The sequence below is a fragment of the Poeciliopsis prolifica genome, unplaced genomic scaffold (assembly GCF_027474105.1).
Source record: "Poeciliopsis prolifica strain line A6 unplaced genomic scaffold, Auburn_PproV2 SCAFFOLD013, whole genome shotgun sequence".
In the NCBI taxonomy this organism is placed as follows: Eukaryota; Metazoa; Chordata; class Actinopteri; order Cyprinodontiformes; family Poeciliidae; genus Poeciliopsis; species Poeciliopsis prolifica.
This window is the reverse complement of record NW_026562388.1, coordinates 527,237-553,876: the sequence shown is the minus strand read 5'-3', so window position 1 is coordinate 553,876 and position 26,640 is coordinate 527,237. Positions and strand designations below refer to the sequence as shown.

The 26,640-nt window shown below is 40.8% G+C and overlaps 3 protein-coding genes across 6 annotated transcripts; 2 read left to right on the top strand and 1 right to left on the bottom strand.

Moving 5' to 3' along the window:
• Positions 1–377: 377 nt before the first annotated feature.
• Positions 378–6,942, bottom strand: fuca2 (alpha-L-fucosidase 2). Its single transcript, XM_055038803.1, has 7 exons — positions 6,637–6,942; positions 4,495–4,679; positions 3,997–4,336; positions 3,715–3,925; positions 2,743–2,933; positions 2,169–2,277; positions 378–2,037 (listed from the first exon to the last, which is right to left on the bottom strand). The coding sequence occupies exons 1-7, from the start codon at positions 6,825–6,827 to the stop codon at positions 1,900–1,902; spliced, it is 1,365 nt and encodes a 454-aa protein (XP_054894778.1). The 5' UTR covers positions 6,828–6,942; the 3' UTR covers positions 378–1,899.
• Positions 6,943–6,949: 7 nt separating this feature from the next.
• LOC129365546 (putative deoxyribonuclease TATDN3) lies at positions 6,950–9,894 on the top strand. 3 transcript variants are annotated; one of them, XM_055038807.1, is made up of 10 exons: positions 6,950–7,218; positions 7,297–7,329; positions 7,956–8,029; positions 8,133–8,217; positions 8,300–8,362; positions 8,584–8,693; positions 9,106–9,161; positions 9,253–9,365; positions 9,453–9,530; positions 9,660–9,894. In XM_055038807.1, exons 1-10 carry the CDS (start codon positions 7,084–7,086, stop codon positions 9,801–9,803), a joined length of 891 nt encoding a protein of 296 aa, XP_054894782.1. In that variant the 5' UTR covers positions 6,950–7,083; the 3' UTR covers positions 9,804–9,894. The 3 variants fall into 3 exon arrangements, with proteins under 3 accessions (XP_054894782.1, XP_054894781.1, XP_054894780.1); XM_055038806.1 differs by having other exon boundaries at positions 9,450–9,530; XM_055038805.1 differs by having other exon boundaries at positions 9,253–9,530.
• A 3,025-nt stretch (positions 9,895–12,919) lies between these two features.
• Positions 12,920–26,613, top strand: coq8ab (coenzyme Q8A, genome duplicate b). 2 transcript variants are annotated; one of them, XM_055038349.1, is made up of 15 exons: positions 12,920–13,113; positions 13,472–13,583; positions 15,221–15,526; positions 15,626–15,692; positions 17,416–17,487; positions 17,935–18,060; positions 19,721–19,806; positions 19,898–20,038; positions 20,123–20,204; positions 20,357–20,450; positions 20,999–21,140; positions 22,152–22,259; positions 22,344–22,409; positions 23,607–23,693; positions 24,750–26,613. In XM_055038349.1, the coding sequence occupies exons 2-15, from the start codon at positions 13,491–13,493 to the stop codon at positions 25,041–25,043; spliced, it is 1,764 nt and encodes a 587-aa protein (XP_054894324.1). In that variant the 5' UTR covers positions 12,920–13,113; positions 13,472–13,490; the 3' UTR covers positions 25,044–26,613. The 2 variants fall into 2 exon arrangements, with proteins under 2 accessions (XP_054894324.1, XP_054894323.1); XM_055038348.1 differs by having other exon boundaries at positions 12,920–13,202.
• Positions 26,614–26,640: the final 27 nt, after the last annotated feature.

Below are 26,640 nucleotides of genomic sequence, written 5' to 3'. Positions count from 1 at the left end.
CTGCAGACCTTTTTCTGTCAGATCCAAATGACGTATTTATTGACTCGCATAGAAAAAGACGGAACGATCACAACATGACCCAGTAAAAGATATAAGAAGATTTTATTAAATAGTTCAGAAATTTCTTAAGTGCAGAAATCTGTAATCATCAGTGCTGATGAAACTCGACTTTCTTCATGAGATAAAAAAATATATATGTGTGTATATATATATATATATAAATCCAGCATGGTTGATTTTCAGAGTTGATTTTTTGAAAATATACAGTCAGTGGCGGAGCTAGACTTTTTTTCAATGGGTGGCCAAAGGGTGAGCAAGGCTTTATCAGAGGGTCCATATACAAATGATGAACGAAAGGAAACAAATATTTGCTCACACACAAATTAAAATGGTTTATTTAACAAAGATTTGCCATGACCAAACAAGACGTTAAACGGCACTATGGAACAGTGAACATGTAAATGTAAACTCAGAGCCCAGAATATGACCAAAAACAAATTCTCAAAAATAAATAAATAAATAAACTGGTGCTTTTGGTGTGCAATATGTTGTGCTGGGTGGGGGGAGTTCAGTACCATTTCCTTCTGCTTCACTGTCTTCCTCCCCAGAGTCTGACTCTGAATCTGTATCACCCTCATCTCTCTCTGGAACTTAATTGGAAATGCATAAACAGACACAATAAAAAATGCAAAAAGCATCATGCTAACCTTTAGAATTAGGCTTATTGGATTTTAATACTTAATAACTCTCTGTCACAACCTCTAACCCGTTGGTGATACACTTGGGCCTGGAGTCTCCTGGTTGGTCACTGCTGCAGGGTTCTGTCTGGTCCTGGTCACTGCTGCAGGGTTCTGTCTGGTCCTGGTCACTGCTGCAGGGTTCTGTCTGGTCCTGGTCACTGCTGCAGGGTTCTGTCTGGTCCTGGTCACTGCTGCAGGGTTCTGTCTGCTCCTGGTCTGGCCCTGGTTTTTGCCTCTTTAAGAAGAACTGGGACATATTTCCTTTTCTCTTCATTTGGACTCTACACAAAATAAGACAGCCTGGTATTTAGACTCCATGACTGTTTGGCAGAGACAACACTATTTTAACTATTATTTAAACTATAGTTTTTAGTTTTCTGTAGCTAGCTAAAATACTAAATTAAAAATACATTAATTAAAATTAATTAATATAACTAGTGAGGTTATAATTCAAAGCTTTCATATGACATAGCCTACTTACATTTCAGTCATTATAAAACTTAATGGTTTTTCACATATTCTTACCACACATTTCAAGCAAGAGCTGGGAGATAAAAAAACATTAGAGGGCAGCATGTGCACTAAAACATATGTTAAAATAATCTGTCTGAAACACGATCTATCAGCACTAGCATGGCTAATATAATAAACGAGGCACTAGCAGCGGTGCACAACCATTTTTTTTTTCTTTTTAGAAATGTATGACAAGTGCCGCCTCTCATTAGGAAGGTAACAGCGGTTACCGCTGAGCGGTAAAATGTTGTAAATACCTGCAAAACTCCTCGACCTTGTAACTCTAAAGCCGGTGATGTGTTTTGGATCAAGCAGGATCCACATGTCAGTTTAACCAATGAACAGCGTCAGGCATCGGGCTGCCTTCAGGGACAGTCGGAAATTACAGTTTTCCTCGCAACTCTTTGCCGATCTCATAAGTATTATATTTTAAAATTACCATTTCCAGTGGGGTGGCAGTAGGGTTGGCCAGGGGTATGTTGGGGGTGGCAAGTGCCACCCCGGCCACCCCTCTGGCTCCACCACTGTATACAGTACGTATAAAACAAGAAAAACAGATTTAAGGTAAGTCATTCAAGAAGAAGAGCAGAGACTCTCTTCTGGCTGGCAGCGTTGCCACTTCCTGTAGGAGTGAAGTGGTTTTCCTTCAAGAGGCTCCTGTCAGCTTCAGAGTCCAGGCCCACTGGCACGGCATCTTCCTGACAGGCAGCGGAGGCAGAAACACCTGCAGTCCGCTGGGCTGCACAGGCGTCCACTTCAGAGGGCCGTGACCCACGAGCTCCACCTTTGTAAGTCCAGAGACGAAGTACAGAGCACATTAACAAAGAGCGTTAATGGTTCTGTGCAGGTTCTAAATCATTTAAAAGTAACCTCAACATTTGTAATTCTACTCGGCAACCGATTTTTTTTTTTTACCTGCGTCTGTTTCTGGGTTACCACGGGTTCGTTCAGGATCACCAATCCATCATCCGGCCACTCCAGTAAAATGGCGAAGATCGCCTTTTCCTGAGGTTTGGATGTGTACCTGCGGAAGATTTATATATTTTGCTTTCAAGATATTTGTTCAACTACCCAAAACTCCTCAAGTGGATAAGTTTCAGCTTCATCCAGTCACAATTCTGTGGGAACAAAAAACTTCCAAAAAACAAAAAAAAATCCCTTTAATCCGTCTTTGCTTTTTTATCATTAATAAAAAAACACAACAGCAGAAATGTTGACATTGGTATTTTTTCCAGCTCTCTTGCTATAAACGGTACACCAAAGGAATGCTCTGTTATTGCATCCCATGCAATAAATGTTTCTTCTCTTATTTAAAAAGAAACTTAATTATTTGCTTATTTAAATGTTCGTATGTACGTCCAGTACTGCATACAATAGGCATCTGCCGATGGTGTCGTTTTTTTTTTTTTTTTTTTTTTATCCGATTACCTGATTCATCGTCAGAACAATCAACAGAATACTCGACAACTGCAGTAAATGTTTCGCCCACCAGACGTTTTTGGTTTCGTTCTCCTTCTGAGCCCGCCACGCCGTCGTGTTGTAGATGGCCTCGCCGTTCACCTTCAGCCACTGGCCCATCTGCCTGAGGCGCTCCTCGAAGATCGGGGAGATTCTGCCGTCGTGCGTCGGGCCCACGTTCATCAGCAGGTTCCCTCCACAGGACACGGTCTCCACCAGGGTCTGTCGGGACACACACAGGAGGCAACGGCAGTAAGAAATGTGACTGGAGATGGGAAATGAAATAAGGTAGAGTGAAGAAATATCCTAACTTGGAGGGAATCCTTTGTTCTAATGATACGATGAAGAGACTCGGGGGTTCCCACACTTTTCACACAGTTAAATTTAAAACACTTTTCAAGCATTTTCAAGGTGGGTTTTCAAACTTTTCCAGAAAAGGTTCCTGAAAAAGTTTGTTTTGTTTTGTTTTGTTCACTCCTTTGCTGCGCTGAATGTCCTTCAAAACCACCGACACATCCAGCAACCTGGGCGAGTTTCCAAGGTGCAGACAAAATACGCCAACTGCCCACCCAGCCAAGAGAGAGAAAAAGGTTTCTGTATTGCAATAAAAAGCTGTCCGACCCAAAACAAGGCACTCTTTCCAGTTTTATAAATGACCGCAAAGAAAACCAAGACGAAAACTTTCCAATTCTCTTCTGCTGTTTTCTGCTTCTCTCGAAGATTAAAACATATAACAGTCGTATACAGGCATTATGAGTGTTGATCCTAAATAAACATCAATCCAGGGTTTCTCTAAGTGATCTAATCAGGTTCCCCCTTTATGTTGCGATACGTTCTTGTCTTCAATATAGCCTGACATAGCTAGACAATGCTTCCAGCTCACTGAAACATAAACATTGAATTCAGGATGTATAAGTGAAAGATTACAGCAACAGAAGTTCATTGTTTAGTGAAGGAACTTGGGTCTGCTCCCTTCAGGTAAAGAAAGTTCTGGGTTTCTCACCGCCACGAGCTCCTCGATGCCGATGTAGTCGCTGAGCGGAGCGTTGCGTCTGTAGCCCCAGGACTTGGAGTCGATGGTCATGCAGTTTTCCCATTTGTGATTGAGCAGATGTCCTGGCTGGTAGCGGTCACTGCAGGTGTAATATCCACCGTGTTTGCAGATGGAACCGGAGCCCCAGCGATCGTTCGTCACAACCGTTTCTTTTACCGGGCTGTCAAACAAACACATCACATTACGTCCGTCGATCAAAACAGCTGACAGTTTCCTCGTTTGCAAGCCTACCTGTCGTTGTAGAGCCAGGCCAGGAAGCCCGTGCTGTTCCAGTATTTGTCGGGAGCATTTCCATCGCCGTCAGACCACAGGACCTCTGGTTTGTACTTCGAAACAAGGTCATAAAGCTCGGGGAGAGTTTTAGTGGTAGGGAAGTAGTTTGTAGTGAAGACGTTGGCGGCATCTTGGTCAAAGAGCGGGTTGAACCACTCAAATAGAGAATGGTAAAGCCCCAAACGAAGGCCACCCTGGGCGCGCACGGCACTCGCCACTTCATCCACCAGGTCTCGCTTTGGTCCCACGTCCACAGCGTTCCAGTTCCAGGAGTTTTTGGAGCCCCAAAGAGTAAATCCTGAAAAAAAAAAAAAAAAAGCAGCACAGCTCGTGACATCAACACAATCTGCAAAGGTTAGGAAGTTCATTTCCTCAAACTCTACTACCTTCAAGTTTGAAATTCCTTGAACAGAAAAGCAACTTTGACAATCTTACTGGTAGTTTTCGCTTGTTTACCTTCATGGTGTTTCGTGGTCAACACAATGTACTTTGCCCCCGATGCAGCAAAGATGTCCGTCCACTCTTTGGCATCGAAGAACTCAGCTGTAAACTGTGGTGCAAAGTCTTGGTACTTGAAGTCCGGAGGATAGTTTTTCTTCATGAAATTAACATACTCCGGGTGTTTTTGCTGCCAGTAATACCTGGAAAACAAACACAGGTGATTGTTATATTTTGTCCGTTGTTCACATTTGATCTTATTGCTTTCTAACTCATCCGACTGAAAACAGTTGATCTGTCCTGCTTCAGTGACATACGGGAAAAAATGTAATATGATCACTCGTATTCAAAAAGCAACAGACGTGTTTGAATTAGGACCACACTTTAAAGTGGCCTAGTTCTCGCATGAAATAAAATATACATAGATAGATATAATTTTTCAGCTACAGGACAAGTCTTGGTCAGAAATGTTGGATTTGGAATCATGTTATCTGGAGATAGTTTAAGCAAATTACCTTCATATTGAAACCAAAGAAATTGCTAAGAATAACAAGATGATGCATGTAGCTTACAAAAGAAAAAAGAAAAATGTTTGCTGAATATTTCACGTCGCTAAATTTACATTGAAACCTCAGAAAAACTGTGACCAAAAGAAAAAAACTAAATTAAAAGCTGCCAAAAGTTGCATATCGTCATGAAATGTTCACAAAGGTGATATATTTTCTACCTTTAGTAAAATGTTTTCAAAGACTTGGAACTATCCTCTTTGTTCCATAACAATATTTCTCAGTGCACAATGTCATATTTTGACATTTGGCTTGATCTGTTTCAAACAAAACCTCATATTTAAATCTTGAAATTGCAAAAGAAACTAAAAATTTTGGATGGAACCTGGATCTTTCTGGGTCTTAGATATGTGCTTACATATCAAAGCTCCTGGTTAAAATTAACTTATGGACTAACGGTTTAGCAACAAGGCCCTGCTCACTTTAAGAAGAAGAAAATTTCTGGGTGTGCTTCTCTATGTTCGCCTTAGAAATTGCTGAAACTGCAAATCACATTATTAAATATACTTTACAAGTATTATAATAAATTTCCAAGGTGAAAGGAGCAGCTGGTATGGCAATTACAAATAAGGCGTCAAGTAAAGACATTTTTCCTGCCTTGCTTTGATGTATATTTAGACAATTAAAGTACTCTCGAAGACTAAAACCATTTTCACCAATTTCTAATTTCAGGCGTTATCTCCAATGAGCCAGTGCACCAAACCTGAGGGTCTCCTTTACCCATTCAGGGTTGCCGGACACACTCACGGGTGTGTCCAGCAGCCCATCACTAGTTGCTGGATCCAACTCGTGATGGGTCCGGCAACCCCGATGTGTCAGCGCATGCGTTAAGCTCAGATACAGGAATTGTTTTGAAATGACACTGGCACCAAACTGTGTTTATAAGGAAGTGAATCTGTCAACAGGATGCATTTGCCAAAAGGATCCTTGATCTTTTTACAGTACAGCGTCGATATGAAGCAGCTTCAAGACAAGCGAAAGGTTTCGTAGTTTGGGATCATTTTGATCTTACATCAGAAAGTGGATACACTTAGGATAAACACAGGTATACAGCCATTCTTCAAATTACTCAGTTGCTTTTTTTATAAATTATTTCATATAAATGTATTGTTTACTTAATTTTTCTTTCTACAGCAGGAGAAGTTGTTTCAAAAAAGCGCAACAGACTAAATTTCAAAATGTAGGAAAAACTTATTGTTTTAAATGAAAATGTGTGAAGAAGAAAAAAAGCCCAGTCCACAAACATCTTCATTCAAAACACATTCACTTAAAATTTCACTTTATGGTACATGTACACATTATTTATTGACGGCATCGAAGAATATCAAATATATTTTGAATTTAACTGAAGATATGACATAATACAATATATACTACACAATAAAATACAATGACTTAGATCTATTAGGTCATGACATAAGTCTGTCAACCATGTCGCCTGTAGGGATTTTTAATGTCCAGCAGGTGTCAGTATTGAGTAACAGTATCAATACAGTTGTGTAGGGATCAAAACGCTTCGTAACGCCTCATTTACCCTTCACTACTAAGTGACTCTCTGTAAAGTCAAAATTGTGCTTGAACAAGAAGAACTCACCAGAACCACTCGCTGCCGAAGCTCGGCACAGAAAACACCCCCCAGTGTACGAAGATGCCGAACTTCGCCTGGTCGAACCACTCTGGCAGCGGTCTGGAGTCAATGGACTCCCAGGTCGGCTCGTATTTGGCTCTGGTGAAGTCAATCATGAGGGTCCAAACCAGGAGGCACACCACTGCTAAAGCACCCATTTTAAAGCGACGTCTGGCAAAATGATCCGGTCGGGCAGGTTGGACGGCAATATAAAGCAGGAAAACCACGGGAACTATCACATGACGCTCTAAATATTGAACTAAGGTAGAAATTAAAACACTTCTTCCTTAAACTACTGGGATGCGTTTGATTTTAAAAAAGGAACTTGCCGCTGCGATGCCACTAACCAGCACGAGAGAACACCGCCCTCCCGGGATAGGCGGGATTGAATTTTGAGCGGTCAAGGTTGCACGCATGCGCAGACTGCATTTCAGTCAGGAAGTAGGTAATGTTTTGGTTTTGAGAGCTACACAGACAAAAAAAAAAAAATCCCACATGCATGGCTTCATTGACTGCCACTGTCATATCTCTGCTGGGGATTTTGACAAGGTATGAGTCAAATTAAATTCTTGGTTTTTAACCCTTTGAAACAATTAATGAAGTTTTAACTTGTTTTCTTCTCGACAGGACGTGGAAGAGGTGATTGAGAATTCAAAGAAGGTGAAATGCTTTAAACTTTAGCCACGTTTTCTCATGCGACAAATAAAAATGAGCGTTTCAAAGAGGATTTTATGTGATAAATAAAGTCAAAATATTTCTTTAAATGTACAGTATGTGTCTATTTGTGCATATATAGAGCAGCAACCAGGGTAGAGGGGACTAACATATAAACACTCCAATAGATTGTTAGTTGCAGAAATGGTTGAGAACAATGTACTCTTTTTATTTTACTTCAAAACTTCGTGTCGGACTATTACATAAAATCTATATAAATATTGTGGTTGTATTCGTGTCTGTCACGATAAGAGATTTTGGCTGGACGATAAATTGTCCTACGAGGTATTGCGATAAACGATAATATTGTTTAGATACCATTTTCAAGTAATATAATGGTAAAGGCATAATAATGCAAGAACACATTCTCAAAGGGATAAAGAACATTTAACACTGGCACTTTAAGACATTTTAAAAATACATAACAAATAAACAACAAAGAAAATGAACTAGGAAGTCTCTGATGGGTTGCTTATTATGACAGGCCGAGTTGTATTGTGACAAAATATGAAAAGAAAGAAAAGGGCTATGAAAAGCAAACTACTGTGAATTAATGTAGTTTTATTACGCAGGCTGGCTTGCTGGCACTTTTGGCTGTGGCTGAGCATGCTGGGGAATTTACCAAAATCATTGAGCTGTCTCAGAGGTAAAAAATAAAAATAATCTGAATGCAGTGAAAACATTTTTAAAAAATGTTTACTATGTTGCTAGTTGTAGTTTTATTTGTTATTTGTTGTTTTTTTTCTTAGATTTTCAGGTTTTATTTTCCCCTGTTTGGGAGTCCATCCTGTTCAGGAAGTTTCCCCAGAGCAACAGAGGAGCGCTTCTCTGCAGGTTACAAAGCAACGTGTCAACATCTGAATTTAAATACGCTGTAGTAGCTCTGCTGTTGCATTAAAGAGCGTTTGGATTACAGGACCTTGATGCAGCTCTGCCCGTCATAGAGAAATACAGAGACCGGCTTGTCGCAGTTGGCGAGGTAAAGATTCACATGAGTATTCAGTCACTGTTGTGTTCGGAGGCCTGAAGTCGGTTCCAGTTGTTAGACAGACAAAAATGTCTCTTTGGGTTGTAAAGGTCGCAAATCCCTGGATTAAACCTAACAGACAAAAGCGTCTCCAGATCGTTCACAGACATTGCAAATAGCTAAGCTCTCTGATGCCATGCAAACTGGATTTTCCATTACTTGTTTCTTCGTAGGTTGGCTTGGATTTTACTCCCAGGTTCGTCAGCGGCGAGTCTGATAAGGAGAGTCAAAAGCTGGTTCTCATACGTCAAGCGCAGCTTGCCAAGGAGCTGGACCTCCCTCTGTGAGTTTTCCCCATGTGGACGTCTCCACATGCGTTTGCGTTATAAGATTGTCCTTCATATATAAAATCAGATTAAAGAAATAAAAAAAATTTGGCAAATTCTGCAGAAATTTCACTTAAGGCATTTTTTATACAATATTAGAAGTACATCGAAAGATGCCAATAAACAAATAATTGAATTCTTCTTTTTTTGAAATAAGAAAATAAACATTTTTATTGGAAAAAAAATACAATAACATGATTTATTTAGTATCTAAAAATGACTTCTAACGTCAATATGCACCATAGTTAACGATTAGTCAATTACTAAATTAGTTGACGATTATTTCAATAACTGATTCATCGCGATCAATTATTTCAGCCCTAATTTTAATAAAGGATTATTTTTTTGTTTTTTTTTTCTGTTTTTTAGAAATGTTCATTCAAGGTCTGCAGGACGACCCACCATCCACCTCCTGAAGGAGCAAGGTGAGCAGATAACTCTGGAGGGTGTGTTTGTGTGGAAGAGATATTTACGGGTTTGAGGAGGCAGCTGCAGTTCCTGTTACTTTGCCACTAGGTGTCGAAAAAGCCCTTCTTCACGCTTTTGATGGGAAGCCTTCTGTTGCAATGGAGGGAGTGAAGGCTGGATATTTCTTCTCCATCCCCCCATCCATAATACGGAGCGAGCAGGTTACAGATGATGAGCTCATATTTTACACGGCCTTTAACAGAAATAATGTTTACACTGGAATGTTTGCTGCATTTCTCGCCAAGAAGCAGAAACTGGTGAAGCAGCTTCCTCTGGAGAACATCTGTTTGGAAACCGATTCGCCTGCTCTCGGCCCAGAGAAGCAGGTAAAGGGCAGGAACTGACCCACACGCCTCTGCGATACAGTCAACTCTAAATCCTCAATGTTTTTTTTTTTCCATAAAGCTGTTGCTTAGCTTAGCATAATGTGTGTTTATAATGCTTCGCGTTAACAGGTAAGAAATGAGCCCCGAAACATCTGCGTCTCTGCCGAGTACATCAGTAAGGTCAAAGGCGTGTCGCTGGAGACAGTGATGGAGGTGACGACCCAGAATGCCCTGCGGCTCTTCTCCAAGCTCAAGTCTGCCATCCGACCCTGACGGTCACGTCAGCAATCCAGAATATTTTCTCATAAGATAATTTCTTGTCAGAATGTGTATATCACCACGTGATTAAAAGCTTTTAAAATTATGATTGTTGAGGGATTTTATTTTTCGTACTTTGTAAGAAAGACAATCTACTGAATTGCCTTACTAATTTAAATATTAAAATTTTCTGTTAATAGTTCGTTTTTCTCGCAAATTTCTTGCAGCGATGGAGTGACATTTTATTTACAGAGCCGGTGGGGATACTTCCAAAGGATTCTGTATTTTATAGCCCATATTAATGCTACGCAATTTATTTTTATTTGTTTCTTTTTGTGTAGTTGACCAATCGTCAACAATTTTAAAACAATGACGGCCAGATTTAGGCATTAGCTTTACACCTTCTGTTTGTTTTTGGGGTTTTTCTGATGGCCATGTTGAGTTTTAGAAATAACAAATCTTCTCAGAAATTCCTATTTTATGTGAACACACCCCTAAAACACATTGAAGTTGATCTCTGTGTCACTAGCGGACACAGGCTGTCTCTATTTCCCCAGATTGTCTAGGAACTTAGTGTTCCCAATCCATGACTGCTTTGCCTTCCTGGTGATATAACTGACAGGACAAAGTCTAATTTCCTTCTACCAACTCTTTATAATGGGAAAGACAAGAAAACGACACTCAAGTGAGTCAAACGTTTAATGGTTTTCATGAGTGTAAAAACAGCTACAACAAAAAAAAAAACTTCACCAGTTTCAACCTTTTGAGCTACAGCTGGGCTTTGAAACCACTGACACTGACAAACTGGGCAAGAGGGTTTTTAAAAACAGGCAACAAGTTTCTATTACACAGTGTCACTCCTTTTAAACTGTTTTTCATTGTTTTACACTTGTGTATATGTGTTAATTAGTTTTATTTTGTGAAATAAAACCTGGGCAGAAGTCTGCTGTGTATTGCAGACTTCTGCCCAGGTCCCTCTTGAAACTGAGTTCTAGATCTCAACAAGATTTACCTGGTAAGAAAATAAAAAAAATTGTTAATTGTTGTTTTTTTTTAAATTTCTGTGATTGGAGTGAAGAAGTCGGTTGAGTTTTGAAAATAAAACATTTTCCTTTACTTGCTTGGTGTAGGATTTCACTTGCGCAACACTTTTCGGGCCTCCTTTGTGAATTTTGCTTAAAAAGAAATCTGCAGGTGGACAGGTTTAACCTGTTAGTGGTATTAACCTGTCCACCTCAGCTTAGTACCTCTAAACCACGGTGCTAAAACTCAACCTGAATCTGGTTTGGCGAGGTGCAGCTGGAATAGGAAGGATCACCTCTGAACAAACGAGGTCGCTGACTGGAACATACAGTTCCAGTCAGCATACATTATGGGAGACTTGACCTGAAGGTCTTACATGCCATGTGTGATAAATCTCTAATAAACTATCATAACCTAAGGATGGAAGGCCAATCAGTCAACCGAAGTGTGAGGGGTAAAAATATTCAGGAATTGACTATTTTAAGCCACGATCTTTCGGGGAAACTGGGTTGAACACATATGAAATCAGCATATTGATCTGCTGACAATCCCAGTAAGTGCTGCTGCGTTTGTGTTTACGTTCAAGGCGCCTGTTGAGATTAAGTCGATGCTGACGTGCAATTTGACGAGGCAACTTCTTGACCCTATCTGTAGTAGATTGGCCCACTGCAATGGACTGATCCAGAAATGTGTTGAACTGACTAGAAATCTGGGTATATAAGTAACTCAAAAATTAGTTAGGCATGACATGTTAAAAAATTGTACCTGGTTCATAATGCTGATTTTCATATAAGCCACCCAGACCCTTGACTTTGATTAGCGGGCCGCTGATCTGTTTGGGTCAAACAACCGACTCACTTTGAATTTCCTGTTGTCTCAAAAGTGCTGAGCAAGCAGCGCGTCATTGTGTAAACCTGAAAACCTTAACTAATTGAAACAGGCTGTGAACAGGACAGCTAGTGATCGAATCAATTGAATTCTGATAAACAACTGATATCCACTTGATGTTTGATGTCCTGTTCCTGTGAAAAGCTTTATTTGTTCTCTGTTCCAGCAAGACAACATCCTGTTGGAACAAAAGAGTGGTTTTCCACTTTTATCTCATTTATTTACTAAACCGTTATCTAATCAGGATTGAGATTAAGGTTCTTGGTTGAGATAGAGTGGATAAAGCATTCTTCTGGGATTTCTTTACCAAGACTCCAACACCAACCCTACTCAAGAGTTGTGCACTATGTTTAGGAATCTGGCAAACCAATCAGTTTTAATAAACTCCAAAATTTCAGACCTACAAACAGAATTAGTCCAAAAGCTTGCTGACAGCTAGAAAAAATGTCAAAGTACAACTTGCTAGCACATATTCTCCAAAGACGGTGTGGACCAAGAAATAATCTCCTAAACTGAAGAACACAAACTAGTTTACTTTTAAGATTAATTCATTTTACACACAGTTTACTCCTTTTAGGCATCTGATCAGTATCTGATCATCCAGCTGCTGAATTTTATTTACTTGTTTAGATGAGAACATTGCACGGATTTCAGCCAATTTTGTTAACAGTAAAGACACATGAAAGTGATTTTTGAAAAAGAACCAGGAATGAACATATTTTTATAAACAACAACAAAAATAAATTATTTCTGGTGACTTACACACATTTCTGGTGTGTATGAGGTATATTTTCAGTAATATTTCTAGCAGAACTGATGCCTCACCAACCACAAGCCTAATATTTTGCTTAAAATATGTTATGAACTAAACTACAGTAAACAACAAAACTACTATCGTAATAACATACCAACGATAGACATATACACACATTTTTTGGCAGTAAAAAAAAAACAAGAAAAAAAACTGTTAGTCTATCATGTTTATGCGTACCTCTTGTGACGTCACTGGACAAATTATGAGGAAAAAAACTGAAGTATTTTTGCTTTCTTCAGCTCTAACTTGAAAGCTATACATTTGGTGTTTTTATTGTTTTATGTTAGCCATTTAATCACGTGATACTTAAAAACAAAACAAACAAAACAGGAATGGGCGGGCGAGCTCGTGGGCGTCTCGCGCGTGCAGCAGCTCGCGACCCGCCCTGAGCGGACACGTCAGCGGACACACGAGCGGCGGAGGAGACTGACAGCGCGTGCGACCAGGTCCGCGGTTTGTTGACAGTCCAGGTCGCCGAACTTGGCCTCGCTGCACGGTGTGTGCTGTGCTGAAGCTCCTCTGGGGAACCCGTCTGCGTGGCGCCTCGTCTCGCAGGAGTTTTTTCTTTCTTTTGTTTCTTCCCTGTCGAGTCAAACCCAGGTGAGAGAGGGGCTCGCGCTGCGCCTCCGCGGCTGCGCAATGCTCGCTGCTCTGCATGCGCTCTGAGCCCAGGCGGAAAGCTTCTGGTGGTGAGTGGAAGTTGTGGCTCTTTTGTTTGTCCACTCGGCTCTGAAGCCCATACCCTCCATCTCTATCGTCTCTGAGCTCACACTGACGCATGTTTTATCTTATTCCCCTGTTTTTAAGCCGTCTTCTCTTATTCCTGTCTGTGTTTACATTGTGCAGCTACAGCGTGGTGTTGGTGGTTGTGCTGTATTCACAGGATGGCTGCTTAAAAACACAGCTGGGTTTGCCCACCAAGCCTTCTCTTTAGGTTGTTGTTTTTCTTTCTGTGCAGGTCACTGCAGGGTAACATCATGACAGGGGACGCAGTGGTTTTGAGGGGCCTGAGCTGGATAAAGCAGGCAGCTAGCAGAGGCAGCCTGAGCAGCCCCAACAACCACAGGCTGGTAAGCATCCACCAGATCCACCCTCAGATCACCACGGGTGGGCAGTGAGCTGCACTTTGGCCCAGGATGCAGCTGCAGAGCGGGGTCATGTTTCCTTCATGAATGCATTTCTCCACGGGATGCACTTTGGTGCACATTCTCTGAATAAAACAATATATTTTTATATATTCGATAATAATATCTGTATCGGTTTTGATGTTGGAAAAAATCCATTCGGTTAATTCTGTTTTCTGAGTCTTTTGTTTATTTTGCATTATGTTTAATGGACTTTCTGAACAATTTGAAATAATTTGCAGCTTATGTTTTAACGTTTTTGGCAAAACAACCTCTTTCTGTGAATTTCTTTAGTATTTATTTTAAACCGACTGAACAGATTAAAGTTGTGCTGTTTCAACGCGTTTTACGTTTTTGGTGTCTCACAGTGCAGAGTTAGCAGATAAATTTGTGTTTGAAAAAAAAAGAAAGTGATTAAGTCGATTTTGTTAAGCCGTTTTATGGGTCGATACCGGATCTCAGATATCGGTATCGGAAGTGAAAACAGTGGATCGGTGTGTCCCTACCCCTAAAACTACTCCCTCTACTCCCCCTTCAGCTCGGGTTTCCTCCTTCTGCGTGTCGGAGTCTGACCTTGATGATAACAGGAACTGGCTGGGAGAAACCTGATTCGTGCGTCTCGCATCGTAACGTTAAAAAACTGTTATGGATTTTCTTCCAGCGCATTTCATGTTTATATTTCACATGCAAGAAAACCCACACATTCACAACAGTTGAGATCTGAACCCAACAGCACTAACCGCTGGTCTGCAGTGAACTTTTTTTTTCTTTTTTTTTTTTTTAAACGTCTCTTCTAAGAAGCCTTTGTTACAGACATTTTGTATCCTGTTTTGTTTCCATTCTTCAGTCTTCATGTCCATCTCGGGTTTGGCCAGAATAGCTTCATGTGGCAGGCGCTGCGGTGGGCGGTACGTGCCGAAACAAACACTTCAGTTTCGTTTCGGTTGCTACGAGACACTTATGCTTCGATGACCTTGAGTAAAAATATCACAGTTTCTGACACTTGTAGCTAAAAAAAAAAAAAGAAAAGCAGAAGACGGCCCAATTGTTTTTATGTCGAACAAAAAACCAACAGCAATTCCTACTGCTGGAATAACATAACATATTCAGTATTAAAGTTATCTATCTATGCCATAGGTTTTCAATCAGGTCAACGATGATTGATGATTGACATAAAAACCATTTATAGTCTGGAAGAAAGAAAGTGGGGGGGGAAGGATCAAAATTGGACCTATATATATATATATAAAAAATAAAATTTAAACCCTGTCATCCAACCCTAGTGTGACCACCAGTGTTTTTCACGACAGAAAAAATGTACGAAACAGCTACGTTTGTCTTTATAGTTGCTTCGTTTCAGCAAGCTGGCCAGCAGTGCGCATCAGCATTGAGGGAGGGAAATCGTCAGCAAATGGTAGCTAGCTCAACATCTACTTTATTTATTTTGCTAAACAAGTCCTTAAAGAACCGCCAGACCACAACCTCACTTTTCTTTCTCGTTAATTGTCTAATTTCCTGAGTGAACAGCGTTCCTGAGTGGAGTCATGTGCCGCAGCTTCCTCCCTCCTGTTTTTATTGCACAGACATTCAACAAGCAGATGGACTGCGGCGTCCTCAGAGCCTCGCCGGCTCACTTCCTCAGATACTCCAGCGTGGGGTCGTACCTCGGCTCCCGCCTGGCCGGAGGGGTGAGCAGCGCTCACGGGGCGTGCGGCGGGAGACCCGGTGCTGGACACGCGAGGTACCGCAGGAGCTGGTCGGGTCAGCTGTACTCTGGACACACGCGGCTCCTTAACCAGGACAACTCCACAGTGGGGCGGCTGACGGCGGAGGACATCGAAAAAGCAAGAAGCGCCAAGAAAACTGAAGCAAAGGAGTATAAACAAGCGGTACTGTGTCTTTAAGAGGCAATAAATAATGCCGGCTCATGGATACAAGAAGTAAAAAAAGTTCTTTTGTTGTTAAAGTTTTGTCCTCTTTTTGTTTAGCTGAGTGAAAATGCTCGGGAAAGGAAAGTGCCGGTCACACGGATAGGAAGGCTGGTCAATTTTGGAAGTAAGTGTTTTTAGGTTGTTTTTTTATGTGGCTGATTTCCAACATTTTTGTTTTTAAACTCTTTTTTTTTTTTATGTACGGGGTAGAGACGATGTCACACAGTGACCATAAGACAGAGTTTATATGGGTAAAAAATAATCAAAATAAGTGGATTTGACTTTTTAGCATCTAATGTCTGTAATTAAAAATAAAAAAAGAAGTTAGTGCACCTAGCTCTACTGACTGTGAACAGTGGGTATTTCCTAGAAAATGATATTTACCTTAATCACATTTCCAGAAATGCTGCCAAATCCAAAATGTTCCATTCGAAACATAAACTAAACAAAACCAGTGGAAAGAAAAACTGAGCAACTTTGCAGTACTCCACTCGGCCTTCCTGCTATCTACTGTGATTGTCTGGATTATTTTTGAAAATTTGACTATCCAAGACCCACCAAACTGAAGTGGCAAAACTTGACCAACAAGACGACCAACATCCTTCAAATCCTAATCCTCAAATTTAGGTCTGAAAAAGACCAGGTCTTCTTTCTAATAGAAGATCCCCCAAAATAAGTTTTATAAATCTTTTAAATTGGTTGCTTCTTCCATCAAAAATTGCTTTCATCTTTTAAGTTTAGTTTTTTTTTTTATCTTAACTTTCATTTGTTTTGCCTAATGTAGTTTTGGGTTAGAAACCTGGGCGATGAAAGCCCCAGAAGAGCAAACGTTCTGGTGGGAACCAATTCACTGCCGGACCCTGAACCTTGTTATCGTTTATGCTGGGAAATTAAATGAAAACACTCTCATTACCTACCATCTCGTTTATCGTAAAAAAACCCAAAAACATATAAATCATGCTTAACAAGGTTAAGCTTGAAAACAGGAGCTTTGATTAATATTTCCACGGGTAGCGGATGTGTAAACATTGACGGGAGATGAAAAAGAAAAGCCACTTTAAGTTGGTAAAGTAGCTTTTAACCAGCTTATTTAAAAAGTTAACTCACTGTAGCTTAAATTTGGAAGTTTTATGGCTGTTTCAAATGATGACATCAAGTAAATGACGGGAACGCTAGTATGTGGGGGAAAACGAACATGATTTCTCTCTCCTTTTGTGCTTTTTTTTTTTTACATTTGCTTTTCCCAAACAAGTTGGGTGACTCAGAATTTAAAAAAATAAAATACTGCAATAATTCTTAGCAACTCTCACATTTCATTAGGTAACGTAATCATTTCTGGGGAGAAAAAAAAATTTAGCAAGTAAATTGTGCAATCTTTCTCTACAGCTGCAAAGGCTCATGGGAGAATAACAAGTTGGTTTGCAGGAGATCACCAAGAGTAAATGTGTTATGAAAGTTCAAACCTCAGGAAGCCAGAGTGTTTTAGTTTTGTTTCAGTGAAGTGTGAACAGAACAAAGTTTCATCATAGATTTAATTCAGAGAGGGTGAACTTGTCTTAGTCAGCAGATTTTTCTTTTTTTTTGTTTTTGCTGACTCGTTCCCCCACAGGAATGTTAAGTCCAGGCTTCCGGCAGCTGAGGGGAAAGCTTCCGGCACGTGCCGACAATCTGGCTAGTTTAAAAACTTTTCTCTGGGCCTCAGTTTCACCTCCCAGGTTTAAGAAAACCCGTTATGGCCTCCGTCATCAAAATCCGACTCGCTCCAGTGGGACTTCCAGGCTGCTGATTTCGACCTTTGTTCTCGGCGAGCATCGTCTCTTTTTCATCCTGGTGGTTTCTCTCTGCAGGCCTGGCGGTCGGACTTGGCATCGGAGCCATCGCGGACATGGCTAAGAAGAGTCTGAAGCTTAAACAACCAGGTAATAGAAAGTGAAGGATGTTGAGTTTGTCGGCCTGGTGGATCTGCTGCCGATCTGAGTTCAGTTTGAGTCGACTTATCAGTGAGCAGCACCAGGCTAGATAAGCACTCAGACGAGCTCTGGGTTGACAATTACGTCTATCGTTGGTTTGTGTCAACGATAGACAGGCTGGGAAGTCCTGCTCCTGGATTTCCTGTTGTTTTGCTAAAAATCTTAAATGTAAATTAGCTAAAACTGATAATAAACAGTGTCTTTGTGTGTGTAAGCTTCTGTTTTCGATTGTTAATCAGAGTCTGGCACTTGACCTCTTCTTTACTGAGGGTCAATGAGCCACACGACAAAACCCGACAACAGGATGTTCTTTGAAGCAGCATGCAGAGATAATCAGACAGCGAATGTGTTCTAAAATGTGCTCATTTATGTATTTTTCTTTACGTTTCTTCAAAGGGAATAAAAAGGCCGTCCTGGACTCGAATCCCTTCCTCTCTGAGGCGAACGCTGAAAGAATCGTTCGGACACTTTGCAAAGTTCGAGGAGCGGCTTTAAAAATGGGCCAAATGCTCAGCATTCAAGGTGAGGCGAAACAGTTTCCTTCCTGTGAACTCTCAAAACGATTGTTTTATTGATGCTCCTTGAGCCGTTGGGCTAGTCAGGCTGCTGCACAATATGAATCCATATGAGGACGTGTGTAAAAGAAGCTTCGGTTAACGTCTGTCGGGGCGTCAGTTTCTCTAACCAACAAGCTGGGTTCCTTCATCAACCCACAGCCCAGCTGAGCGCAGGGTGCCATTCCAGCTGAGATGTTAGCTGCTGTAGGCAGCGGCTTAATCCGACTCCGAGGTCGGTTGTGTTCACACCGCGTGCTTACATTATGCTGCTGTTTTAGCTCCCGTGCCGCTGTCAAGTGTTTGTCATGTGAGCTCAATGACTGAAGCGTTTGTTGTCTGTAACATAAACCTCCTGTTTTCCCTCCTGCAGCCGTTTGAAATCCCGCATGGACGGTCGCCTGCGTCTGTTTTGAAGGCAATTTCTGAAATGGCTATTTTCTCGCTGTCAGCTTTCAACCTGTTCCCTTTGTTGTAGTTGGGAAACAACCATTTAAGCAAGAAAGATTTGGGGTGTTGTGGTGGTGCAGGGGTTCAGCACAACCCACACATGGAGGGCTTAGTCCTCGACGCGGCTGTCGCAGGTTCGATTCCCTGCCTGGCGACCCTTGCCACATGTCTTCCCCTTTTCTCATTCCTGTCAATTAACTATCAAATGAAGGCCACTAGAACCAATACAACCTTTTAAAAAAAGAATGATTTAAAGGGGAAAAATCATGTGTTTTTATTATATTTCTACTTATGCATCTTCTATTTATGTTTTTAATTGCGAATGTACATTTTGGTCAACTCGCGTTTAATTTTTCAGGAGACTCTTGACTTGTTCTACGGATTTTAAAACATACTGTCATGAGACCTTTGAACTGCTGAGGCTGTGGACATACTGATTGTTCTGTTTGCAATGGATCAGCCTTACTCTTAGGGTTTTGTAGACTTCTGGCCAAATGTTCTAAATAAAAATGGTGATTGATAACGCATCAAGTATTGAATACAAGTTGTTAGCTAATCAACATAGAACACACGTTCTTCTTCCTGACAGTGAGACGTGTCTGACGGTTGCTGCTTTTTACAGTCACTATAAAAGAAAAAACTTCTCTTATAAGCAAAGAAAGAGTGAGATATTCTTTTGTCCAGCTGATCACCACTCAAAACATCTTAGAGTTCATATAGAAGCTACAGTTAGCTTAAGCATTTATCTAAAAAAAGCTAATAGCTGTTTCTTTTAGCTTGAGGTGAGTCTTTTCTCAGAATTCTCAATTAATGTGAAAATACATTTCTGAGTTCATAGAGCGGTAATGTATATGTAAATATTTATTAAATATAGAAAAAGCTACATTTATCTTTAGCTGTTAGGTAAATGAAGCTACAAATCTAGCTAGAAGCAGGTAGAGGTTTTAGTTCGCTTTGCCTAATGTAGCTTTTTTTTCCTAGTAGACAATTAAAAGTTGTGTGTAACTTTGGGTTATATCTTTTGTGCTATAAAGATAACAGTGTTAGTCTGTTGCCTAAAACTTTCACTGCATCGGGCAGCAAATGAACTTACACAAGGACTGGGACTCAAGTTTATTCAACTCCAGTAGCTTGCTGAATGTCAAACTTACATTTGTTTTCTCATTTTCCTCCATCAGACGACGCCTTTATCAACCCTCAGCTGGCTAAGATCTTCGAGCGGGTCCGGCAGAGCGCGGACTTCATGCCCACTAAACAGATGATGGTACAATTATTTCAGTTAGCAGCACAGAAGAAATGATTTGGCTCCCAGTCTCTTCACTAGAGCGTTTTTTTCCCCCCTCATCTCCCTCCAGAAAATCATCACCAGCGATCTGGGCCCGAACTGGAGGGACAGCCTGGAGTACTTCGAAGAGAAGCCGTTTGCGGCCGCCTCCATCGGCCAGGTTCACCTCGGGAGGCTGCAGGACGGCAGAGAGGTGGCCATGAAGATCCAGGTGAGTGCGGCGTTTACGCGGGAGCGGATTATGCGAGTGCACCGTGTTCGCCTTCTGCAAACTGAAGCTCAAATGTTCCACCAGTACCCGGGAATCGCCAAGAGCATAAAGAGCGACGTGAATAACATCATGACTGCGCTGAGTTTAAGCAACGCTCTGCCTGAAGGTAACATTGTTGGAGGGGTTTTTTTATCGCCTGTAAGATAACAGCTGCTATTGAGTGCAGGCGGTCACGCCTGATAATACCTGTGTGCCAACCAAGAACACCTCGTCATGTACAACAGCCTCCACTCTCTATTTTTCTCCTTGATTTCACAGGTTTGTTCCCAGAACATCTTATTGAGGTCATGAGTCGTGAGCTGGCCTGGGAGTGTGATTACATAAGGGAGGCAAACTGTGCCAGAAAGTTTCAGTAAGTCCTTCACTGTTTTTTTTTTCATGGCAGATATTATAATATGTTTATGTCAATCTTTTAGAAGTTAATCAAATGACAATTGAAACATTTCTGACTCGGCTTCTCATATTACATTTTGTGTTTTAGATTTGCTTGCATTGTGATAACTGGGAGATATTTCTTGCCTGTTGTGCAGAAAAGAGCAAATCATGATTTATAATTTTCTTAAATTACAACAACAACAAAAAAACTTGAGGTAGTAAAACTGATAATGAGTTAAAGCAGGGGGATCCAAAGTGTGGCCAAAGGGCTAAAGGGCCACACTTTGGATTTTAGAGATAACTTTTTCAAAAAGAAAAAAAATATGAAGTCTAAAAAAATAGATTCCCATTTATTAGCAATGTTTTTTTTTATTCATTTTAATTTTGGAGTAAGCTGTAAGCTCTGGGCTCGACCACAAACAGCTCCTCGATTAAAATCCTTCACAGTCGAGAGCATTCGTCGAAATCGGCCCGATCTTTGTGTCGTTTCATATTTGACCTTGTGCGCCTCCCTCTGCGTGGCAGGGAGCTGCTGAAGGATCACCCGTTCTTCTACGTGCCCGATGTGATTGACGAGCTCAGCAGGGAGCGGGTCCTCACCACAACGCTGGTGTCCGGTTTCCCCCTGGACAAGGCCACGGACCTTCCTCAGGAGCTCAGGAATGAGGTACGCCTGCGTCGACGCATCAGCCCTTGTTGAAGTGTGAAAGATGACCGGCTTTGATCCGCAAAGGTTTTCACAGCCTTGGACTTTTATTTCCACAGCATAACCAAAAACTTTTGTTTTATTCTTACCTTCACATAAAAACAGCACAAAATATTTTCATAAATGATCAGTAAAAGCAAAATAACACCTGGATTTTAGAATAGAGGTGGCGCCTGTGGAAAACCCTGGCTGCAACCAATGATTAGTTTAGTAATCCAATATTCTGATGATTAATCATTCAAAAATAATTGACACTTTCTGCTCATTTTTCATTTTACCAAGTAAGCTTATTTTGTACAATATTAAAAATATATTGAAATACAAATCAACAAATAATTTCTTTTTTAAATAAGAAAACAAATATTTTAGGCAATAAAATGTTTGTTTTCTTATTTTAAAAAGCTTCATTATTTGCAGCAAAGGATGCATCTGCAGATAAAAGAAATATTTCTAACACCAACATGTGAAAAACTGCTATTTGTGCTTGACTTAACATCAACGCAGTGTATTGCTGATCTGGTGATTATTTTTTGGATTAATCAATTAATAACTGAATAGAAAAATGTGCTTAATATGAGATTTATTTTTATTTATTTGTTTTTCATAGAATTTGAACCAGGAGAAGCTAAAACTATGCTGCTTTAAGATTTTTGTGTCAAACATATTCACAAAGACGCTATTTTTTTAATCTTTAATACAAAATCTATGTATTTTTTTGTAACGTTTTTGGCTTAATTACTGATATTTGTCTTTATGCTCCAGTTAACGATTAATCAATTACTAAATTAGTTGACGATTATTTCATAATCGATCCATTATGATTCATCACGATAATCCGATTAATTGTGGAACCTTTTATGTGGAAAGTCCCAATCTGGTTGATGTCGTTCGTATGAGCAGCAGATGTGATTATATAATGTGTAGCATTAGTTTTAATATATATCCTGATAGCTGCTTGTTTCCACTCCCCAGATCTGTGAGCAGATCCTGATTTTATGCCTCAGGGAGCTGTTTGAATTCAGATTCATGCAGACCGATCCAAACTGGTCCAACTTCTTCTACGACCCACAGAGCCATAAGGTGGGTCAACCCGAGTGTCGCTGGTGTAAGATGTCTTCCTGTCTCGGCGGTGAGTGACGGGTCGTCTCGTTTCCCTGTTTTCAGGTCGCGCTGTTGGACTTTGGAGCTACAAGGGGATTTGACAAGAAATTCACAGACAGCTACATCGAGGTAAGTAGTACGGGAATCAAACTTTTATTTTTCACTGCTGCTGTACAGTGGTCAAAAAAACAAACAAATCTGGTCTCTGCACTTCTTAATAATAAAAAAAAGATTTTTACAAAATAAAACCACATTTAGTTCCAGAGGCGTTTTTAAAATAACATGTTCAAAAATGGACAGTGTGAATTTGTAAAATCTGACAATATTTGGTTTTAGTAGTCCATGAACTGCCTGACAAATAATACATTATAAAAACTTCGCCATGTTTGTGGCTCAAGGTTCTTTCTTAGGCTCTTTTTCTTTGTCAAAAAAAAAAAATCAATATTTATGGATGTGGTGAGACAGATTCTCTTTATACAGGCATTCAGTTGGGAAAGCCTTGAGCGTTTAAACTTTCCTTTTGGCTTTATTTGTTGATCAGGACGGCGGCACATCCCTTTGTGTGGATGCGAATCCACTGGAATAAGAACAGCCATCGTTCTGTGGGAGGAGGGCGGTCCCATCTTTGTCTTAAAGGAGCACAAAGCTCAAGACACACAAAAACGAATCCTTTATTATTTACTCTGCTCAGTCAGAAACACATAATACAAACAGAATGCAGGCGAAGTTTCTGTTTTCTTATATAATGTTTAAAAAAAGTCACATCAGTTGCAAGTTGAAACAAATTCAGTCCAGTTTATTTATATGGAGGAAATAGGTTCAGAGTGTCGTAGAGGGCCAAAAGTGGCACAATAAGAGACAGGTTTTAAAAATAATAATGAAAAAGAAAATCTTCAATAAATGACATCTACAATGACCTTAAATTAATATGTAATTTCAATGTATTTGCTGTATTGGGAGCGACTCAGATGGTTTTTGTTCCCCTCGTCATGATGTTTGACTAAAACGGAAAATGTCCTTAAGAGGTTCAAAGAAGAGTCTTCTTTTTAACTGAACTTTCTGAATTGGATTATTTTTATTGTGCATTTTCCATACAGTTGTGTGTTTTTCCATGTGAGGTGGGTAATTGTTTTCACTGATCTGTGCAGCACTTTCAGCTTATAGTTCACCCAATTCATCCTGATACAGTTCAGTCACACCACAATGCAGTTCCAGAGTCGGGTGATAACAAATTCCCGTTTGTTCAAAGTTATGCCGTTAGAATCTTTATTTATTTTTAATTTCCATTCACCCAATCTGTACGTTTGGATCACTTTGTGCCTTCAGATCATTAAGGCAGCTGCGGATCAGAACCGAGCAGGCGTCCTGCTCCGATCCAGAGACATGAAGTTCCTCACAGGATATGAGACAAAGGTGAGAAACTCTTATTTAACTGCAAGAGGCTGTAATGAAGTTGCACATTTAGAGGACCTCCAGTTAGTTTAATAGTTGCCGGAGGTTGGAGGTCGGATAGAGGTCGGAGCCAGACACATCAAAAACAAACAAACAAAAAAGCTCACAGCACTATCTAAAAACTACTTTCCCCTACCCCAAAAAAGTACATTTTATCCCAATGTTTCTGTTCTTGTGGCTAGGGAAAACAATCTATAAATTGCTTGCTGGGCTTTTTTTTCTTTTACAACAAACAAACTATTTGTAAAACATATGTTCAGCATATGTTGTTCAAATAAGAATCCAAATAAAAGGTTTATTTGACTCATGAAAATGTATATATGTTTTATTTTGACCTTTGGAGCAGCAATAATTTTGAACACTTTTTTTTCTTTTTTCTTTTTTACTCCACCATATTGAACCTGAAAACGCGTCTCGCTCTGTATAAAATAACTCGGCTGCGCAAATCAATTTGTCGCCAGATTTTCCGATCGCGGCTCCTGCTGTTAAATCACCAGGTTTGTGCTCATTTTCCCGGCCAACGTCAAAACCGGTCAGATGATTCGTTGTAGTCATGTTTCTGGAAACTGGACCAGGGTGAGTCAGAACGTGTCTTCAGCAGAGTGAAGCAGTTCACCAGTCCATCAGTCGTGTGGAAACTGATTCTAAAAGACACAAACGCGACCAGCTGACGCCACGCAAACGGCTGTTAGACACCATTTCCTGTTTACTGAATATTCTCATTCCTTTTTGAGCCAGTTCTCCATTCTCCTTTTCTCTATCTTCTTCTGAGAATCTTCTTGGTTTCCTCGCCAGTCGTCTTTCAGTTCATGAGAGGCACAAGTCTGATTTTGGCCTGGGGGCCCCATCTGTTCCTCTGGTAGCGGGGGATTGTTTTACACCTCTCTGTACGCTCACGCCTCAGCTCAAAGACAGCAACCAATCAGAGGCCTCCCTGCTTCACACGTCTCTTTAACGTGTCGCCGACGTTGTTCCCTCCCGAGCATTAACTCGGCCTCCGCTCTTCCTCTCCCGCAGTCGATGGAGAACGCCCACGTGGACGCCGTGATGATCCTCGGCGAGGCCTTCAGCTCCCAGGAGCCGTTCGACTTCGGCGAGCAGAGCACCACGGAGCGCATCCACAGGCTCATCCCCGTGATGCTGCGGGAGCGCCTGACGCCGCCGCCGGAGGAGACCTACTCCCTCCACAGGAAGATGGGCGGCTCCTTCCTCATCTGCTCCAAGCTGAAAGCCAGAATCGCCTGCAAGAGCATGTTCCAGGAGGCGTACAGGAACTACTGGAAGGACGGACGCCCCGACTCTGAACAGTGAAGACTTGTGTTACGTCGACATTATCTTGAATGTTTTTGGGGGTTTTTTGTATCCTGTTGGAACAATTGACATGACTCCGGCTCCATGTTAATGTAGAGCAATCCTCCCCCAATTATTGTACTGTACTCAGAATCAGCGTTCCAAGTACAGTACTCCCACAATATTGACAGTATCTATCATGGAAAACACGCTGCAGCCAGAGAACTTTTGAGGAAAATAATAGATGATCATGGTCCAAGCAATCCCACCAGCCATCACCCAGAACATACAGAGGGTGGAATACAATTTATTACATTTCCAAAATCAAAACGGAGTCTGGAATATCGCAAGAAATGGATCATGGACTTCTTCAAATCAGACAAAATTGATGTCAATTAACTCGACTGTTTGTGCAAACGTTTGATACCGATTTTGTCTGTGTTCATGAAAGTGGGGGGGCTGGTTGACCTTTAACCTATCATTAATATCTTCAAAGCCAAAGCAGCACAAACGAAAATTTTTGCTGCTTAGAGCATTTTCTTGCCTGCCGTCTTCGCCTCGGTGTTGGTTTGTGAGGCAAAAATGAGGCATTGAGGTCCGTCAGTCAGTCTGCCTTAACAACAGTGTGGTTGTCGGAGGATTGCTCTACTTCCGCATGTGTGGGGGGAAGTTTCCTTTTTGTTCTTTTACAACCCAACCATTACATGGTGGGGGGGGAAACAACAGAACAAAATGTATCCCAATAGCAGCTATTGTTGTCTTAATCAAATGTTTGTTTTGACTATAACGCCATCTTTAATCTCCATAAGGATCGAATAGTTCGTACATGTCCTTTAAGCCAATCTGTTTGTACTGTATAACCTGCCTGTTACCCAGGGACTACACTCCACCTGTCTGAATCATAATGGAGGATAAACTAATCATGATGCTGCAGCACAACACAAAACCACTAAGTATACCAAAAATAATATGCACAGTGACACCTGGTGGATTAAACTCTTTAGCCATTTATTGTGGCAAACCCAGTGTTTTGATTGTTCTGCTTTATCTGAAGCAGCGAGAAAAAAATCTAAAATCTTTATGTAGATTAAACAACAAAAACACTCCTTAGCCCAAAAGCAAGAACAAAAAGTTGATTTCTATGGTGCCTTACGGTTGAATGAGTTGAACTCACTTTTGTTTTTTTCTACACCGAGTCCTGAGGGTTTTCTCAGCAGCTGCCTCCTCAAAGTGGGTTTGCTTACGGCCGCCATGATGGTGGAAAGAATCTGTTGTTCTTTAACATAAACCTGAACAGTGGGTGAATAATGCTTCGTTTGGCTCATATTGTCCCCTCTGCTTTCCTCTTTCTGAGCCCTGCATCTGACTCACTGGCAGAACCAAAAAAAAAAAGGAAGTGCTACTTCTGTCCGTTTAAACATGTTTTGATGCATCTCACACATGTTTCATTAACCCTTCTGAGTCCAGCAGGCATGTTCAGCTCTTTGTCACATTCCTGCAAATACAGCCGTTACCTCCCACAAGATCTCAGTGAAAAAAGTGTGAATACTTTTGTAAGGTTTTCATTTTCAATAAACACGTGAAACGTTTACATTTGTTTTCATCGAGAATTGAATTA